Source organism: Pogona vitticeps, chromosome 8 (assembly GCF_051106095.1).
Source record: "Pogona vitticeps strain Pit_001003342236 chromosome 8, PviZW2.1, whole genome shotgun sequence".
In the NCBI taxonomy this organism is placed as follows: Eukaryota; Metazoa; Chordata; class Lepidosauria; order Squamata; family Agamidae; genus Pogona; species Pogona vitticeps.
The window spans coordinates 9,791,451-9,810,684 of record NC_135790.1 but is presented as its reverse complement, the minus strand read 5'-3'; the positions used below and the strand labels follow the sequence as shown (position 1 = coordinate 9,810,684).

Genomic DNA, 19,234 nt, shown 5'->3' with positions numbered 1-19,234 from the left:
CTTCCCCTGTGAGAAACCAGCCTGCACTTCGGGAGGAGAGAGTGGACTCTTCAGGTCAGAATTTGATTTTTTTACACTAGAAACGTGGGGTTCCTAAAAGGGCCTGCCATGTTATCAGAGCTTTGACAAATTCCTTTTCTGGAATACAACTCGCAGAATCCCTCACAGGGCCCTTGGGGATTCTGCACCCTATAGTCCCATACAACTTTTGAAAGTTCTGCACACAAATGTGGAGACCGCCTTCTATTAATCTACAATCTTGGAACTGCAGAAGCTGGAAGGGACCCTATGGATCACTGCGTGTCAAGGAAGCCCAGCGGGGAATCGAACCGCCGACCTCTGGCTCCACCACCAGATGCCTCAACCACTGAGCTATCCAGGGCCTGAACTACAGCATTAACCTCTCCCTGCTATAAAGTCGTCTAAGGCACAGGAGGTGTTTGGAACTCTGTGCAAGAAGGAAAAGAGGGAGACCTTCTAGCTGGAGAAGGGCAGCACTGCCGTCGTCCACTCAAGACCAACAGTTGGGAGGATGGCCGGCAGAGTCCTCCTGGCACTCCGGCCGGCCAAGTCCTTCCTGCTCCAAGGCCAGATCTGTTTCTCTGTTAAAAACTCAAAGAAGATAAAAGCCAGGACCCCAGGGCTCAGAGCAAGCCCTTCCTGCAGCAGGTCGCGTAGCAACCAAATGATAAGATAAAAGTGCAGTTTCTGGGTAAAAATAGATGCCTCTCGCGCTGGCCTTCAGCAAAAGCCACGGCCTTGGGGGGGGGGGGAACTAAATGGATCCAGTCCTCTTGTGAGCTGTTTTGGAAAGACAAGACCGGGGCTCTTAAGAGGCAGCCCACTCTTGATCTCAGATGAAACTGATAACACTACTTCCGTTCCTGGCATTGGACTAGGGTGGTCTGTGAACAATGCATTTTGGGCCAACCCACCTCCTTCCGAGAGCTCTCTCTGTATCGTCATCGCTTCTCCTTAATCGGCATTTACCAGAACTGAGGACCTGAAGCTTATGTCTACCCTCAAGAACCCCCTTAATCTGCTTGGCAGCCCCAATGACTTGCTATTCATAGAGCTAAGGGATTTCTGGCAGCTGTAGTCGAGAAGCATCTATCTGCACACCTCTGGTTGTTTGCATGTTGCAAGCATGGTGCTCTCTGGGGGGGGGACCCTTCCTGAGCAGGCTCAGATCTCCCCACCCCCACCTTTCCCATTCACCCCTCCTCTAAGGCCAGTCTGTCACCCCAAAGAGGAAGAGGTGCACAGAGGTTGCGCACACTTCTTACTTGCCGACTCACATAAAAAGTGCTCCCCAGAGAGAGAGGAAAAGTTGCTGCTCTGGACTGCCACTTCCCTGCTGGCTGTGGTATTCTGGGAACTGTAGTGTAAAAAAATTAACCTCTCCCTCCTCTGCAACTGATGAACAGGTCAAACTGGAAGGAAAGTGAATAAACAATAGGACCCAAAAGCGTCTATGCATTTTTGGACTGGCTGTTCCAAAACGAGAGCAGTGTAGTTGTGCCCCCACAGGATAGTTACACTCTGATCTGTCAGCTTCTGACTACGCTCTTAAGTTAAAAACAACAACAACAACAACAACAACAACAACAACAACAACAACAACAACACCCACCTCCCCACAAGTAAAAACAGCACCTCTGAGATTATGACTGGAAGCCTGTCCTTTCCCTGACAAGCTAATTTTCTACTTGTTGGGAGATCATTTTTTTAAAAAAATCTTCTTTTTAACCCTCATTTAAAAAAAAATCTTGCACTGAGTGGCTTTTGGGATATTTTTTGACTGCACGGAAATTCCAATAAATGTGAAGATTCATGTTAAGTATGGGTCAGTGAGTCTTGCATTTCCTGAACCCACTAAGAATGGCTCCCTTCCAAAGAGGGCTAACTTACGGACAACCACAACATGTCCCTTTTGCTTTTTTGGAATGGTTCACTGAAAGATGGCGCGGGACTTTCTGTATCAATACATTATATTGGCTGGTACATCATAGTACCCTATGGCAAAATGTCGTATGTATATTTGTGTGGATTGCATTTTTTTTTAAAAAAAAAAAACTGTACATGGAAAGTAGCTGCAAATTACATGGCAGGTGGCTGAAGATTACTTATAGTTTTTCAAGTGACAAAATCATAAAACGTCTCTCCAAAGTCTACAACAAAATGTGACTTTGGGGTACTACGGTTTTCCTGGAGAAGGATTAAAAAGCAAAATGTGCTGCTCATACACTGCCCTATGACACTTAAATCACTCTCTGGGTGGTTTACAGTTTTTAATTATACAGGCTACACATTTCCCCACCAGTGAGATGATCTTGGAAGGCTCGAAGGCCGAGTCAGCCTCCAGCTGGTTATCTGAGTCCGTCAGAATCAAACTCAGTTCATGAACAAAATTTTGACTGCAGTACTGCATTTTAACAACTGCATCAGAATTAATGTAGGGAAGCACTTGTACTATGATCAAGCATTAGTCAGAGATGGCATATTCTTTTCTGTGGCCCCATTATCACTTCATTCTATAGCATAGAGCAGGCCCAAGAAAATACAGACAAGAGTGGGCTATTAAGATGTGGCACCTGCATACACAAAAACAGCGAGAATCTATAGCCACTTCTTTCATTCACATGCAGCCAACGGCTACTGTTCTGACTCTAGCTGCATTAAGAAGTAGAGCCAACACTTGTCTCTGAACAAAAGAGGAGGAGAGGAGAAAAAAGAGGGGACAGTGACAGAAGGTTAAGGACCTAAAATAAAGACATGTGTGGTCAGAGATCCAGAAAAAATGATATAACAAAAAATGCATTAAAAAATTAAAACTTGGCTCTTCAGCATTGCAATTTGGGTTTAAAAGTGAGTTCTGGTTTTGAAGACACTGAACACCTCTGGCTTTGTCCAGCTTAATGTGCAATATGTAACCAAAGTCCTCTACAGCTGTGGTCCCCAACCTTGGGCCTCCAGATGTTCTTGGACTACAACTCCCAGAAGCCTTCACCACCCCCTCTGCTGGCTAGGATTTCTGGGAGTTGAAGTCCAAGAACATCTGGAGGCCCAAGGTTGAAGACCACTGCTCTACAGAATGGACCAGACAAATATTGGTCTAATTTCATCTCTCATTCACAGCTTGGGTCCATCCTATTTTCATGCTAATCTGCAGGGGAGTGTTATTATTATTATTTTTTAAAAGGCATGTCATTTTCTACCTGTTTTATGATAAAATATTTATTTTCCTATGCACTTTCAGGCACCATTCACATTTGTGTAGACCTTATATCAGAAAACACACATTTTGCATGCTTTTTTTTTTTTTAAAAAAGTTCTTTTGCCAGCTAAAAGTTGCATTGCAAAATTTAGAGAAGTGTGAAACCACGAGGGTCACTGCCCACTGATCCTCTTGTGAAGACTGAGTGGTACGGACCAGGTGACCTTCACATCAAAACACAGCCTGCATAAAATCCTTGGGCCTTCCTATTCTGAGCACCCTGACCCCCCCCCCCACTCTTTTCATGCTGATCTCCCTACTTGGGCCTTCGAAGCAGGGCAAGCTCTGGGGCATGTCTGAGTCTGTACATCAACCTCTCCAAATGAAGCAGAAAATAACCAGAAGTCCCTCCTCTGTAATGAGAAAAAAACAGCAACAGCAACACCAAAATACCTCCAGTTTAAAACAGACTGGACATTTTGTTTCGCTAAAACAAGGTCTGGACCATTCATGAGCAACACAATAGCAGACTCTCAAGGGTTGTTGTTGTTGTTTTTTGTGGGGGGGAAGGATAAAAATTATGAGGGAAAACTTTTCCCTTCTTGGGAAATCAGGTCAACGTGATTTCCAACCCTTGGTCTGGAGTGGCCTTGCGTTCCCTTCTTTTCCTGGCCATGTGGCCCTTTGGGTAGAGGCCATAGTAGGTCAGGGATAGGGCAGTAGCTTTGCGTACAGAAGGTGCTGGGTTCAATCCTGTGCATGCCTTCTGCCCGAAATCCTGGAATGCTCCTCCTAGTCAGATTTGACCATATTGAGTTAGGCCAACCAGGAGAATCCAACTTGATATAAAGTAACTTCCCATATTCCCAGGCTGCAGTTATTTCGAGATTACGGGTAGGTAGAGATTCCTGAAACACCCTGAATAAACCAAAGGAGGCAATTGTGTAACAGGTGGACATTTGCACCCTTGTCGGCACGCACACATTTATCCATGTCAGTGCCGCTTGACGTTCCCAGTCTCTGCCACTGAAACTGTGGGGCATCCGTGGTCTCAGGGGTGCCATTCGTGCTGAGCCTCTTTTCTGAGCCACTGCTTCAAGGCTCCTGTTTCCACCTCTGGGTCACCTCCAAACGCAGGGCTAAATCTCCCCTGTCTAAGGCATCCTCCCCGCCCTCTGACCATCTCACATTAAAGTCTGGGCAGGCTCCATGCTATTGAGAGCGAGAGAGAGACAGAAAACAGGATAGGGGAGGGATGGAGTTTCCCCACGTGGCCAGAGAGCCCCAAGAAAAGGAGGAAGATCTGGCAAAAGCCACCTGCCTGGACATCCAACCACATCCACAAAGGGTCCCAACAACTGCAATCCGCGACGTGTCAGCCCTGGGAGGCCTTGAGGGCTCCCGAGGCCAGTGCACAGTCTCTCCTGAAGGATCGAAGGCCGCCTTCCCCCAGTTTCCTTGCTGGTCAGAGGCCCCAGTCCAGGACGGCGACACCTCCACTTTGGGGGGGGGGGGGAGGACAGGCCTTCGGCAGCCCTGAGAAGGCAACGGACCCGTGGTGGCTTCAGGGGGCTTCTGGGCCGTGGGTCAGGAAGGAGCCTGCGCTGTGGGCCGGGTCGGTGAGGGAGCTGCTGACAGGTTGGAGTGTGCGTTGGTGCTGAGGGAGAAGTCGCTGGGCTGCGAAGGAAGAGCGAGGAGAAAGATGAAGGGTCGGGTCTGGACAGCCAGGCCCTCTGAGCCACCTCAAATAGGCCGGTGGCCGCGCTGAGTGTGGCTGAATGAGGCTCTTTACTCTTAAGAGGGACGGTCAAGGTGCAGAGGGCTGCACTTGAGGGGTGGGTGGTGGCACACACCGTCCACGGTGGGCGATGTTGCTTTGCCCAAGGCTTTTTTTGGCAGGAAATGAGTGAGATCCTGGAAGAAGCCAAAAGGGCAAGACTTACATTGCGACGGAAGAGCCTCTGCAGGAGGCTTCGCTTGGGGGGATCAGGAAGTTGCTTCCAGTCCAGATCTGGGCATCGCTTGCCGTTTGGTCCAAAAACGTTGAGATCTTTAAAGCATTCTGTTTCAATCATCTGGAGAAGGAGAAGAAGAAAAAGAACAGGCCATCCATTTGGGGAGTGAGGGTGAAATGTTTTTGGGATGTTGTTTTGCTATGTTTTTATGTAGGTAAGCCGCCCCAAGTAGACTTTGTCTAGGGGAGGGTGGGGTAAAAATCCAATAAAAGTAAAAGAAAGAAAAGAATACATACTTAGACCAGAGTATATGAGTGTTTTGCCTTATGCAACCTGACTCTTGGAAAAAGGGTCCTTTAGGATGACAGTTCAATCTACAATTGTGGGGTCAAGGACTCGGTTGCAGCCTTCGGACCCCAGAAAATGACCCACCTGCGCCCTGTTCAACAGAAGAGTTAAAGGTCTCTGAACATCCCTAGAGTCGTGCTAGAGGGAAGGGCTGAGCACACGGCTTGCCTTTGTCCTTATGGAGCTAAACCAGGAGACGGGAACCTTTGGTCTGCAGAACTAACCAGAAGGTCCCCCCAGAGGGTCCAGAGCCAGCCTGGGAGGGATGCTCCCTGCCAGAAGCTACACTTCCCAGAACTGGGAAGAGCCCCCCATGATCTCCCCCATCGTCTCATGTACAAAATGGGAAGGAAAGCTGTGTGGGGTGGGGCGAGGACTTGCTGCCATTGCATATTATATAAAAGGTGAGAATTCCCCACCTTACTCACAGGCCACACTGAGAATGCAAGTGGTTCGGAGGGTGTCATGCTGCTACCTCCAGCTTTCAGTCTTCAGCTGCTTTTATGCCTACACTATGGCGTTCATGACCCCTGAATCCAAAATTCTGTGTTTGGGTCTCCTTGAAGAAGGAGTGTTGCTGAGGAAGACCTTTATAAAATTTCTTCTTTTTTTTCTCCCTGTTATGGTTTCCCTTCTCCATCCATCTCATCACACCCCGATCTCTTACCTCATTCTGCCAGGGGATGGGGACGCTGCCGGTGGCAAATTTGGCATAGAAGTCGTTGTCAGTTTGGTCTAAGTTGACACCCTTCACAGTGGAGAATTGTTCGATGTCCAGCACGTCTTTGCAGTACACGGCCCGGGGCTGTGGGGCAACAATTGCAGTCATGTGTGGGTCAAGATGGGGAGAGTCTACCCAAAAGGATAGTTTGCACACAATATTCAGCTGAAGGCTATATACTGGGCTGCAAGGGATTGCCAGTTCCGGTTGGCCACTCATGGATCTTTCCTTTTTGGCTTCCATGGCTGCTAGAAATTCCAGCAGCCATCATAACGGGGCAGGAAATGCTATACGATAACAGTTTGCAAAAGTTAGATGGGGGGGGGTACAGTTTCCAGAATCTCCCCAGGTAGCATCACCAATTGTCATCTTTTAAAAAATCTTTTTTAAAAAATCTGAGAGCTGTCATCTTAGAAAGAAAGAAAGTAAGTCAGGAATGGCTGAATAAATAAATAAATAAATAAATAAATAAATAAATAAATAAAGAAAGAAAGAAAGAAAGAAAGAAAGAAAGAAAGAAAGAAAGAAAGAAAGAAAGAAAGAAAGGAAGGAAGGAAGGAAGGAAGGAAGGAAGGAAGGAAGGAAAGTCAGGAATGGCTGAAGAAAGAAAGAAAGAAAGAAAGAAAGAAAGAAAGAAAGAAAGAAAGAAAGAAAGAAAGAAAGAAAGAAAGAAAGAAAGAAAGAAATGTTTTTAAACTGTCCCCTGCCATGACAGAGCAGACTGAAGCATCTGCTTGGGTTGTTGTCTGGTGAACTTTACAGAAGCAATGTCAGGATGGCCAGCCGCTCCCAGCCCATTTTGAATTTGACTGTGGGAGCAGCACAGCACGTGGGCTTTTGAGCATAAGGAGAAAGCATATTAAAATGGTGAGGTAGGGTGTCCCAGGTATCATGTTGTCCTTGGCTTTTATGGTGAAAGCACGGCAGTCAGCAGAAGGGCCTGCACCCACCATCCAGCTTCTTGTCTGGATGGTGCCCCTCCTCAGAATTTTCTCTGCAGAACTGCACTGCGTGTGTGAACCAGCAGTAGCTTTGCTGTCGCCTGTCTGTGCTTACGTCTGGTACAAAGGGAGGTTTCATGATTCCAGCTTCAAGGCGCTTGAAATTGATGGTTTTGAAGAATGGGTGCAGCTTCACCTGGACGGCCCCGTCTCCTTTACTTCCCAGCCGCTGCTTGGGATCCTTGGTCAGCAGCTGAGGATTGGGAGGCATAGAGCAAGAATCAGGATGAGGCAAGCACCCTGCCCTCCATGAGATGCCCATCACCTGCCCGTTCCAATGCCCCTTACTCTGTTCTCCCCATAGCTAGCCAATGAGGGTGCATGCTTCTTTGCAAAAAGAAGAGCCAGTTCATCTCTTTGAGAGCTTGGGAAATGACAATTTTAGGCTCTAGAGTACCTCAGCTGGCGTTTTCTTGGCCAAGTTAATTGTAGGATTCTGGGAGTCATAGTCCAGGAAGCAAAGCAAAAGCAAAGGAAAATCTCCCAAGTTCTATCTCCACCTCATAGTAGGAGGCCAGCAGATCCAAAGTCAAGGAAACATCACTGGATGCATGGCTACTCGCTCCTCTTGCTCCAGAATGCACATCTCAAAGCCACAAGAGGTTGTTTGTGAAAGCACCAGTGGAGGGAGAGAGTAAGTGTTATATAAATGGCTAAAGCAGGGGCAAAGGGTAGCCCATAGGTGTGTTTATGGTCCCTGGGGAGCAAAGAATGTGCCGTATTTTTCCATGTATAAAAATGACACTTTTTACTTAAATAATTAGACAAAAAAATTGAGGGTCATTTTATACACGCAAGGTAGCCACTTTCCCTGCATTTTGCGAAGCCATAGGGTAAAACAGCCATGAAAGGGCTTCAGGATCAAAGGGGTGTGATCCTGCCACCCTTTCATGACTGTGTTACCCATTTCCTAAGCCCCGCAGGGCTTAGAAAGTGGATAACACAGCCGTGAAAGGGCAGCAGGATTGCACCTCTTTGATCCTGAAGCAGCCAAATTTTCTAATTTGGGGGTTAGAATGGGGGGGGGGTGTCTTATACATTGGGTCATCTTATAAACAGAAAAATATGGCAATTTACTACTCCAGGAAGCCTCCACATATACTGGTGGAGAGATTCTGAGAGTTCTAATCCACAAGAGTAATGTTTCTGAGCTTTCTTCTGCATCCAAGCATCTGTTCTTTGATCCTACAGCATCTGACCACAGCCTCCCCCTGCCATTCCACTCCCACTTTTCTGATGCCACCTGCTACTTACCGCCTTGCAGATGGCTTTGGCATCTTCAGAGAATTTGTCCGAGTACCGTTCCTGCTCCTCCTGCACACGCCTCTCCACTTCCTCCCTCTTTACTCGTTCCTTCCGGGCACGGAAGGGTGACTGGCCCTCGGTCATCTCGTAGATGAGGCAGCCGAGACCCCACCAGTCTGGACTGAAGGAATAGCGCTCATTGTGAATCACCTCAGGAGCTAGGGAAGGAAAGAACAGGAAAGCATGGAGATAGCTGCGTTTATTCAGAGTGTATAAGCTCAGGAAATCAACCCTGAGCGCTCACTGGAAGGACAGATCCTGAAGCGGAGCCTCCAGTACTTTGGCCATCACATGAGAAGAGAAGACTCCCTGGAAAAGACCCTGATGTTGGGAAAGTGTGAGGGCAAGAGGAGAAGGGGACAACAGAGGGCGAGATGGCTGGACAGTGTCTGCGAAGCAACTAACATGAATTTGACCCAACTCTGTGAGGCAGTGGAAGACAGGAGGGCCCGGCATGCTCTGGTCCATGGGGTCACGAAGAGTTGGACACGACTAAACGACTAAACAACAACAAAATAAGCTCAGAGAAGAGCCCATCACAGCATGGAAGAAGAGCACCTGTTGCGCCAGATAAATGTTTGTTGGCTGCAACTCCCAGAATCTTGTAGTTCAGGAGAAGAGCATCCATTTTACCAGATCTTGCAAGGTGACCTTTTAGGGAAAACAACTTCACAAAGCCTTCAGCCTGGAGCCTTCTGGGAGCTGGTTGTTGTTATGTGCCTTCAAGTTGGAACCAACGTATAATGACCCTAACAGTTTTCAAAGCAAGTGAGATATAAAAGGACTGGTTTTTACCAGCTCCACGTCCCCTGTGAGTTTCCATGGCTGAGTGGGGATTCAAACCTATGACTCCTGAGTCTCAGTCCATTACTCTATCCACTACACCACACTTGGTATCACTCTGGGGGTTGCAGTTTCCCAAATGTCACTCCTCAGGCAAACATTTTCTTCTGCATGCAAAATATGCCAAGAAAACCTGCAGCAGCATAGGCAGGAAGTGATGGGAGAGAGCTTCACCTGACAGTCAGAATGGACAAAACCAATTCCGGAGGACAAACATTTGTTGAGCCAGTGTGGTCTAGTGGACAGAGAGCTGGACTAGGACTCAGAAGACCTGGGTTCAAATCCCCATTTGGCCATGGAAGCTCATAGGCGCAGCACAGGTAAAACTATTTCTTAAATATCTCATAAACCACAGAAACCCTACTAGGATAGCTGTAAGTTGGAATCGACTTGATAGCCCATGACTAGAGATGGGGGCATTCGTATTTGACCTGGCAGAGAGGCTCGTCATCCTGCCTTCTGCCAGGAGTGGCTAATCCATCGCGAGCAAGAGAGCGATAGGAAGGGGCCGCAGAGCCCAGAGCAGCCGTAGAATCATGAGTGGTCGGTCAGGCCCCAGCGGGCCTGGCCCTCGTTATCTGCACCTGTGGGGGGGATATTCGTTTACGAATACCCCCATTTCTACCCATGAAACACATGTTCGCTCACCAGAATTTAGTGTAAGTGAAGAACGATTACCGTACTTCACAAATGGAATATAGCCTGAAAAAAAAAAAAAAGAACAGCTGTCCTGGATTGTAAGTGTTCACTTTCCAAAAAAAGAAAAAAGGGGGAAATATTCCCAAACTCTCACAACAGAGACAGGAAGCTGGTATGGAAAAGGCTCCATAGGATTTCAGAAACAAAAGATTGGCTACATAGGATTTCCAGCGGCAGGGCTGGAGGGACTTCAGTGCCCTTTATATTTACTCTCACATACACACAATATAGGAAAACATGAAGTATGGAAACACCTGCACAGTTTAACTTGCACAATTTAGACATCAGAGAATTCAGATTTCTGTCCTTCTTTGCATAGAATTTGGGGGATGCTGGGACAGAACGTTGTTGTTAATAAAATACTTTTATTGTCTGTGACCCTTGGGATTCAAGCACTGGGCACGTGTGGAAATGAAAATACCAAACAACGAAACCCTGAAGCGCTTAAGCATCACAAGATTTAGAGTGTAAGTGCCACAACGACAATTCTGACTAAGGAAACAGATGGCACACAAAAGAAGCAAACAGTTCAGTTTGTGGTTACTCTTTTTTGTAGTCTTATCTATGATCTGCTATTTGAATTTCCTTTTAACACTCTTATCTGCTAGCTTTTAGTTTTACTGGATTTATTATTATTATTATTCCAAATGACATTACTTTTAATTTCTGTAATTATACAAGTATTGTTCAAAGCTCTATTTTATTGTTATCTTTTCAATGTAAGCTGTTTTTTTTAATTTAACTCAGAAAATCAGAGGTAAATAATAAACTAACTTATTTTTCTTCTCCTGACATATGTCGAAACCATTTCTCAGCCATAAGGGATATTGTTATGACTAGGGGAAGACTTCTATGACATATCTTTTCTTTCTTTCTGCAAACTATGGTTGATCTTATTGGTGAGTTTGAACATGTTTATGACTAATCTGGTGAGAAAGGCCAGATTACTCATAAACATATTTGACCTTGCTTATGGGTACAAGTGTAGGTTGCATAGAAAACGTGAAATGTCATAGAAATCCTCCCTCTACTTATGACACTGTTGCTGCTGCTTACATGCAGTCCACCTTTCCTCCAGTGAACTCATGGTGGCAAACACCTTCCTACATTATAATTACTTCATACTTGTTGGTGGGAAAGCACTGACAGTTGCTTTGTGTTTGGGTGAGAAGTGGTTAATGGATAAAAAAGGAGTCAGGTCCTGGATTTTCCCTTGTGTGTTGTCACTTTGGGGATAGTAATGAGTACAAGAGAGGATCTTATACGTATAGACCATCTTGACTGCTGCCATTGGTGTTGTCAACATTTAGGCTGCCCTTTGTGATCCTTTATGATGTAAAGCCTGGCATTCTTTTTCTTGCTGGCAATGCAGGATATTTCCCGGCTTTTTGAATTGTGGGTACAAAAGCACAATATCCTACATGCATAAACCAGAGAGTTTTGGAAGAACCGAATACTCCTAAGAGCGGTTGGCCCAAGTCTCTCTAGTAATATTAATGATTCAGTGGACAGTTGAATGTGGACACCCCAAATCCCAGTCCAATACTCTAATTACTGGACCACACTGACTTTCCAGGATATTAAGAGATTCTGACAGAGATGACAGCAGAGCCCACTTCTACCATCCATGTAGAGTTGTTATGAAGCCTTGTATAAATTGGCAAATTATACCTGCAGATAGACTTGAATTCAAGGGTTTCTCATTCCATAAAATGTGTTCAAAAGATCTTGTTCAGGGTTAGACAGATCGGGGCTTATAATTTTGATCTCCCAATTCCCAAGGTTTTAAGCAGGGCTGGATTCGATAACTCAGTGGTTTAAATATCTGGCTGCAGAGCCAGAGATTGAGAGTTTGATTCCTTGCTGAGCCTCCTGCAAAAAGCAGCCTACGTGGCCTTGGGCAAGCTGCACAGTCAGTCCCAGGTTGGCCCCCAGAAAAAAAGGGAATGTTAAACCACTTCTTTGTATTTTCTACCTTGAAAATCCTTGAAAAGGGTCACCTTAATCAGAATTGACTTGATGGCACACAATATATACATATAAACCGGGGTAAGAGTATATGTTGGGCTTGAAGGGAAAATTCTTGCAGCCTCCACTTGGCCTGGAAATGTCCAAAAACTGCCTTTGTAAAAAGGAAAAAAAATAACAACCAGGAACTGTCAAGTGGATAGGATTCCGTTTTGGGTTTGTTGGCGATGAGGATCTTGGGAGACACTTTCCAAGGCTCCTGAATAGAGACGGGCCTGTGTGTGCAAAATTCATTAAAAAATGTGCAAAGTGCAAAATTCATCAAAAATTGCTAATTAATTGATGCATATTCATCTGAATCGATGTCCCTGATGAATACAAGTTAACAATTTTTTAGTTATTTTTGATCCATTGATAAAACAATCCCCTAGGCACCCAGAGACACCAAAATTGCAGAGAAGCTTCTCCTGACTCTACAATCCCTCCAAATTTGGTGAAGATTCAGTTTCCCCAAGTCAGTTGCTAAAAGGCACTTTCCTGGAGGAGGGCTGCAATGTGGGTGTATAACTTGGATGTGTGAAACACGATTTGTGCCCATCTCTGCAAAACACTGTTCTTGGAAGTCCCCAGGGCTAGAAATAGGCCTTTTTGGTCTACTATATATTTTCCTTGATTTTTATGGGTTTCTAAGGGGTGACATTTTCCCCACATTTTTTTACCTGGGCCTTTTGTAGTCAGGCTGTTTTTAATTCTAGAAGGGATGGAACTCTACCTAAAGCAGCATCAAGCCAGCTTTTACAACAAGCCAGCATAAACTTTAGGATGGGAAACTGTCTTCTGATACACACCCATGTAGCCAACAGTTCCTACACGGCCACGGATCGTGTCTCCTTCTGGGATCTTGATGGCTAGCCCCAGATCTGAGATCCTGATGTGACCTAGAATGGAAGAGTAGAGAAGATGGGGTAACAATGTTTTATGGCGTGGTAGTGTCCCATGATTTGCCCCATTGGACCAGCCACATGTGCAGTTCACGTGCAGATGTTTGTAGCTAAGAAGAAAGGTGAAAGAGCAGAGTGGAGCAACATTCAATTTATATCAGTATCCACAGGTTCAGTTCCTGGCATGTGGCCCCAGGAATCCGGTGGACAGGACTCACTGTGGGAGTGGACTCTGAGCTTGGAATGGACACTGGTTGGCTGCAGAATTTCAGGGGCAAAATGGGAACCTTTGCTTGATTTAAGCAAGGTCTTCTCAATTGTCTCTAGCTGACCCATAGGCCATGTTGCACACCCCTCCAGTGCTGCCCAGATGGGGAGCAAACCAAAGGGCAAGCATGAAAAGGGCAGTGGGATGCCTTTGAGGAAAAGTGGGTCTTGGCTGCTATGAGATCTGGGTCACGGGAACAACTTTCTTAAGATGCTAAAATCCTAGCAATCGCCCTTTCGATGTGCGTGGACCTCCTCTTTGTGGACTGGTCCAAGGAAATGAACAGAAGGTGAAAGGTAATTGATGCCTCCAAAAGGAACAAGTCAGGGTCAGCATGCAAGACTCACCATCATCATCCAGAAGGATGTTCTCTGGCTTCAAGTCCCTGCAAAGAAGAGAAAGACACAACCAAAAATGAGAAGGCCCTGGAAGATGTACTAGAAAAGGCAGATCCAGTGAACAAGAGAACGGGGTAACTTCCTGATAGAGAACGCTTACATTGTTAGGGGGCATTTAGATAATTAACAAAGGTAAGTAAATGGGAAGAGAGAACCTGGCAGAGATGTGCAAACTATGCACTGCGTGGTAAAAGTGGATAGGTAGGAATTTTTTTCTCCGTCTCAAAAAGTATGGAATTCTAGAGTTGTCCCATGAAGTTGAATGGAGGCAATTCAGGAGACACAAAAAGAAGTACTTTACACCATGCACAGTCAAACCATCGAATCAGCAATCACAAGATGTAGCAATCACTTTGGATGGATTTAAAAATGGAAAAGGACAAATTTATAGAAAATGGGACTATCAGTGTGTGGCAGTCGTGATGAGCCCACGTTCCTCCCAGTGCTAAAGGGAGTATGCCTCTGGAACCCATTGGCTGTGTCTGTGGGAGGGCAGAGTGAAGTGTGTTGTTCTAGTTTTGTCGTATCTGTAGGATACGCAGAGGCAATTTGTGGGCTTCCCGTGGGGACACCTCAATTGCTGAACCCTTTTATTCAAGGATTCAAGATTATTTTAACAGATTAGAGAACTGGGGGGATGGGGAGAGTGTAGGGGAAAATGTAAAGGCGTCTTGGCACCAGGAAAGCAGACATAGGATGAGCAACATGTGTCTTGGCAGTAATAGAAGCAAAGGGGATCTGGGGTTTTAGCACAAGTTATGCATGAGTTAACAGTGTGATATGGTGAGGGGGAAAAAAGAAAAGGCTGTATGAACAGAACTGTACTCCCCAGGTCAAGGGCAGTTTCCCTGCTCCTATAAGGGATAGGACTTAGTTCTACAAGGGTAGGATTCTTCATCTGCCACACCTCTTTTGAGTATCTGTTTCCTCCCTTGCCCTCCAATGATATTTTACATTTGCCTGATGAAGAATTGTGGAGAACTTGAACAATATTACTTAACCCAGAAGATGGCATTAGAAATAAACAAACAGACCAATGAAGAAGCTGGTTGGCTACTGCCCAGAGAGAATGCAGGAGCAGGTGGACCAGGGCTCCGACTCTCCTTATGTCCTTACAGAGGTCGCCAGGTGGGCTTCCAAAGCCCTCGAGTCCTTCTAAGCAGGCACCACCCATGCAGCGATACCACAGGAAAGGCTCCCACCCGCACCCGCCTTCTCCTAGGTATCTTATGTCCTCCGTGAACCTGGAAATGATGCCCACCTCTCTCACCTGTACACAATGCCCTCCCGGTGCAAGTGCTCGAGGCCGCAGCAAATCTCTGCAGCATAGAAGGTGACCCGCTCATTGTCGAAGCCAGGATTGCCCATGTTGTAGATGTGAAACTTCAAGTCACCTCCATTCATGATGGTGAGCACCAGGCAAAGGGCATCCTTGGTCTCATAGGCATAGGCCAAGCTAACCTGTGGACAGATCTTGGCAAGTTACAGTGGTAGCAGCAGGGCCAGGAGGAAAAAAAAGTAGTCTGTTATCCTCTAGTTATCTTATGAAACATGAACACTTTACTTCCTTGTTATTCAAAAGGAACTAAGACACATATATTCAATTACTTCTTAAATAATATGACAGATCAGTGGTCCGTGACACAAAACACACAAGTATCAAGGCCCGGCATCCTCTGGAACTATAGAAGTAACTAAATAGATACAGTTTCCCTGCAAATATAAGACATAAAACCAAAATAGCCACCCTGATCCATAAAAACAAAAGAAATCCCCGCAGCCATGGGCAAGTAATATATTTATTAGGGCCAACCAACATTCCACAACAGTGTGCAAGCTTTCAGGTTCTCCAGAATTCTTCATCAGGGATGGTGGGCATAAAGCACGGAAGCTTAAAAATTTAGCTAGGTTTTTTTTTAAGCCATAAGATTTGCAGACCCCCAAACCCGCAGGAGGGTTATGCATCGATCAGGGCCCACTACAATTCTGCAACAGTTCCCAGATTTTAATCGGCACTCTCCATCTTTACTTAAGAGCAAAAGGCACAGCCTTCTTCTTCAGAAACTTAGGACCCTTAGTTATCATAAACTGAATTTCAAGTAAATTTGTTTGCAACTAGCTGTGTTCATTTGTCTGTCGCTTTGCTGCCACAGACCAGATTTCCATTTACCCAACATCCTGTTTTCTATCATGACCAGCCAGTTACCGATAAGATCTTTCCCAGACAGGGCACAAAACCAACAGCTCAATTTCATGATTGACACCTCACTCTGCAGTAGTTGTTCAACAGTAGCCAGTCAGACCCAACATTTTGTTTTCCTTGGTGACCAATCAGAAACACTAGTGATGCTGGGAGGTGGGCCCTAAAAGAACAGCCTACCTCCATCTTCGCCCCCACCCAAGATGGCTGGTATTCAACCGCTCAGAGAGCTGTCTTGGTCAAACCATCTCCATAGGGCATCAGTCATCTCCACCCTGGTGTACTGTCTGCATCTGTCTTTTCCCAATCTACAGAGGTTCTGGACTGCATTAGCCATCTGGTCATTGCTTGGGAATGATGGAGATTGAAGTTTAATACTGTATATCTGGAAGGCACCCAGTTGAGAAAAGCTGGCCTGTTTTGACCAGTCTCAACTTTCCAAGCTTTCAGACCTCAGCCATTTCTGCTGATGGCAAGAACTGTACCCGATCCTTCCTGCTTTGCCACCATGTTTGTCCTTAGGTTGGGGGAGGATCCCTTCAGATACCAGCATATTTATCCATCATGAATCAATCTAATAGGGTTGCTGTCTGTTATCAGATGCTGTGGGCAGTGCAAAGGGCAACAGGGGGAACCTATGGAAATTACCGGCATCTTGGACAGACAGACCAGGCTCCTCTCCCTGAAAGCCCCCAGAGAGTGGAGAACCCAATCTGTACCCACCACAAATCGACTGTTGACCTTCTCCAAGATTTGCTTCTCATTCAGCGCCATAGCTTCCCCTTTCCGTTTCTTGATGCGCTTCTTCTCCAGCTTCTTGCAGGCATACATCTTCCCTGTAGCACGCACTTGGCATGCGCAAACCTGGGGGCAAAAAACAGAAGGTGTCCCATTTTGGGTACCTACCTATTAGCACTCCTGATCTTGCGGTCACGTTGTGTGTGTGTGTGTGTGTGTGTGTGTGTGTGTGTGTGTGTGTAATGAGGTGCACTGACAATGCCCGGCTTTATTCCCCAGTTACATCCAATTCAGGTAATGCAGTGGAAGTCATGAAATGATCCTTGTGACTGATAAGGCAGTGGCTGATTGAGGTCATCTGAGGACGTGGGTAAACTGAAACTTTCTCCAAACAGATTTACTCCACCAAATGAGACGGAGATTCTGTGGACAGGGGGTCTGCTTGAAGAGATGCCATCGACTCTGTATTGGTTGGGGCTGCATTTTCTATAAGAAAGCACCCATTTCTGCCAAAAAAACTGGGGGGGGGGAGGATTATAACTTGGGGGCCATGTGTGCTCCTTAGAGTATTTTGACACTCCCCAGATAACCCCAGAGCAACTATGCTCCCCATTAGGGGAGGGAAAAAGAGGGGGACAAAAAGGGCAACGCTGCTTCATAGACTTTGGATGGGTTTCCCAAACTGCCCCAACCACACACACACACACACACACACACACACACAAACCCCCCACCAAAAACAAACAATAAAAAAACCCAAAACCTAAAACAAAACCCCAAGGAAACAAAAACTGTGAGAGGCTGTCTGGGCACTTACAATTTTGTCAGGGTTGCCCTGCCCCCCCCCCTCCATCTTTGGCCATTTTCAGGCTTGGCGTAGCCTGTGCCAGGGGCTGGGAGTGAAAACTGCACTGTGGTTAAACTGAAGTACCACAGTCAAGCCTCTGCTCACATACTCGGTTCGATCTCAAAGGGTTCATGTAGGCCAGCTCAAGGTTGCCCCGGTCTTCTCTCCTTCTGAGGTTGGTAAAATGAGTACCCAGCTTGCTGGGGGGGGGGGCAAAGTGTTGTTTGCATAATTAGGTTGTAAATGCTCAGAGAATGCTTTAGCACTATAGGGTGACGTTTAGGTTTAAACAACAGCAACGAAACTTGGCCTCCATGATTGCACTCCCTTAGGGTTACTCTGTTGGTGGCTATAGGCAAGGCTGAAGCCTATAATGAACGGCGAGTTTTTGAAATGAGACAGTAGGTTGTGCAAGAAAAGACCACACTCAGGATAACAAGCTGTCTAACTCCGCCCTAAAAGATGAGGTTCACAATCTGGGGGCCGCCCCACGGTTTTGTCATGGGAAATCCAATTGGTTTGTTTTTTTTCCTGGCAGAAAGCATGGAAAGTTTCTGGTCAGTTGCCAAGTTGTAAGCTATCCCATATGCTGTTGAACTGATGCTTTTGAATTTTGGTGCTGAAGGAGACTCTTGAGAGTCCCCTGGACTGCAAGGAGAACAAACCTATCCATTTTGAAGGAAATCAACTCTGAGTGCTCACTGGAAGGACAGATCCTGAAGCTGAGGCTCCAATACTTTGGCCATCTCATGAAAAGAGAAGACTCCCTGGAAAAGACCCTGATATTGGGAATGTGTGAAGGCAAGAGGAGAAGGGGACGACAGAGGATGAGATGGTTGGACAGTGTCACCAAACCTACCAACATGAATTTGACCCAACTCCGGGAGGCAGTGGAAGACAGGAGAGCCTGGCGTGCTCTGGTCCATGGGGTCATGAAGAGTTGGACATGACTTAATGACTAAACAACAACAAGTTATCCCATTGACATTGCCAATACTATCGATGGTGATCCACTGCCATCTAGAGGTTAACCACACCAGTGTGACAACATGAAGTCAGATATATGTTCTCCGTGTATATGGCATTTCAGGTGCCACAAGGTTTTCTCCTGGTTGGCCTACAGCTGCTTACCTCTCCGAAGCCTCCCTTGCCAAGGATCCGGTATTGCCGGAAGGTGTCTTTGGTCACTGATTGTCTAAAATGATAAGAAGAGGGATGTAAGTCCTTAAGACCTATTTCAATAAGCTTAGGTGAAATGGACTTCAGTCCTGCAGACCATGACCTTACCTCTCCAGGTATTTCCACTGGAGAAATCTGTCAAAATACATGCTGTCTTGGTAGTTGGTGAAAGGGGCTCCACTCAGATACTCGTGCAAGCGCCTATCAAAGACACAGGAAGTAAGGTTAGGCTATATCTTCCCACAATTCTGGAACTATCAGTACAGTTGCTGTCCCTACAGATATGCTACTTGAGGAGTGTTGTTAGCTGCAACACTTATCAGCTCCAGCCAGCGTTAATGATCTTGGGAGCTACTACAACCTGACAACATCTTTAAATCCAAGAATTGCCCACCGCTATGCCAAGTGCTTTTCCTCGGAATCAACACACTTACTAGGAAGCTATACATTGGCCCCCATACAGACAACACAACCACAATTCACCGTGATGAAAGTGAGCCTAGTTGTTCCCCTGGATTCCCGCACTCTCACCTTCCCTCCTTGCCTATAGCTGGGATTGGCAGTAGGAAAGCTACTGCTTTTTCATCAACCACAGCTTGCCCGGCT

General features: G+C 46.1%; 1 protein-coding gene across 2 annotated transcripts in view; it reads right to left on the bottom strand.

Annotated features, from left to right (window-relative positions):
* Positions 1–4,668: 4,668 nt before the first annotated feature.
* LOC110075170 (G protein-coupled receptor kinase 5) overlaps positions 4,669–19,234 on the bottom strand; it is a 97,798-nt gene continuing 83,232 nt past the window's right edge. Inside the window, exons 6-16 of one of the 2 annotated variants that reach the window (XM_020786128.3) lie at positions 18,737–18,829; positions 18,581–18,644; positions 16,588–16,728; positions 14,935–15,125; positions 13,614–13,651; positions 12,906–12,995; positions 8,497–8,705; positions 7,298–7,435; positions 6,188–6,325; positions 5,161–5,292; positions 4,669–4,894 (exon numbers count right to left, since the gene is read on the bottom strand). In XM_020786128.3, the coding sequence (XP_020641787.3) occupies positions 4,805–4,894; positions 5,161–5,292; positions 6,188–6,325; positions 7,298–7,435; positions 8,497–8,705; positions 12,906–12,995; positions 13,614–13,651; positions 14,935–15,125; positions 16,588–16,728; positions 18,581–18,644; positions 18,737–18,829 (1,324 nt within the window). In that variant the 3' untranslated portion in view covers positions 4,669–4,804. The remainder of the gene's footprint in view (positions 4,895–5,160; positions 5,293–6,187; positions 6,326–7,297; positions 7,436–8,496; positions 8,706–12,905; positions 12,996–13,613; positions 13,652–14,934; positions 15,126–16,587; positions 16,729–18,580; positions 18,645–18,736; positions 18,830–19,234) is intronic. The other variant, XM_078379741.1, reaches the window with a different exon arrangement.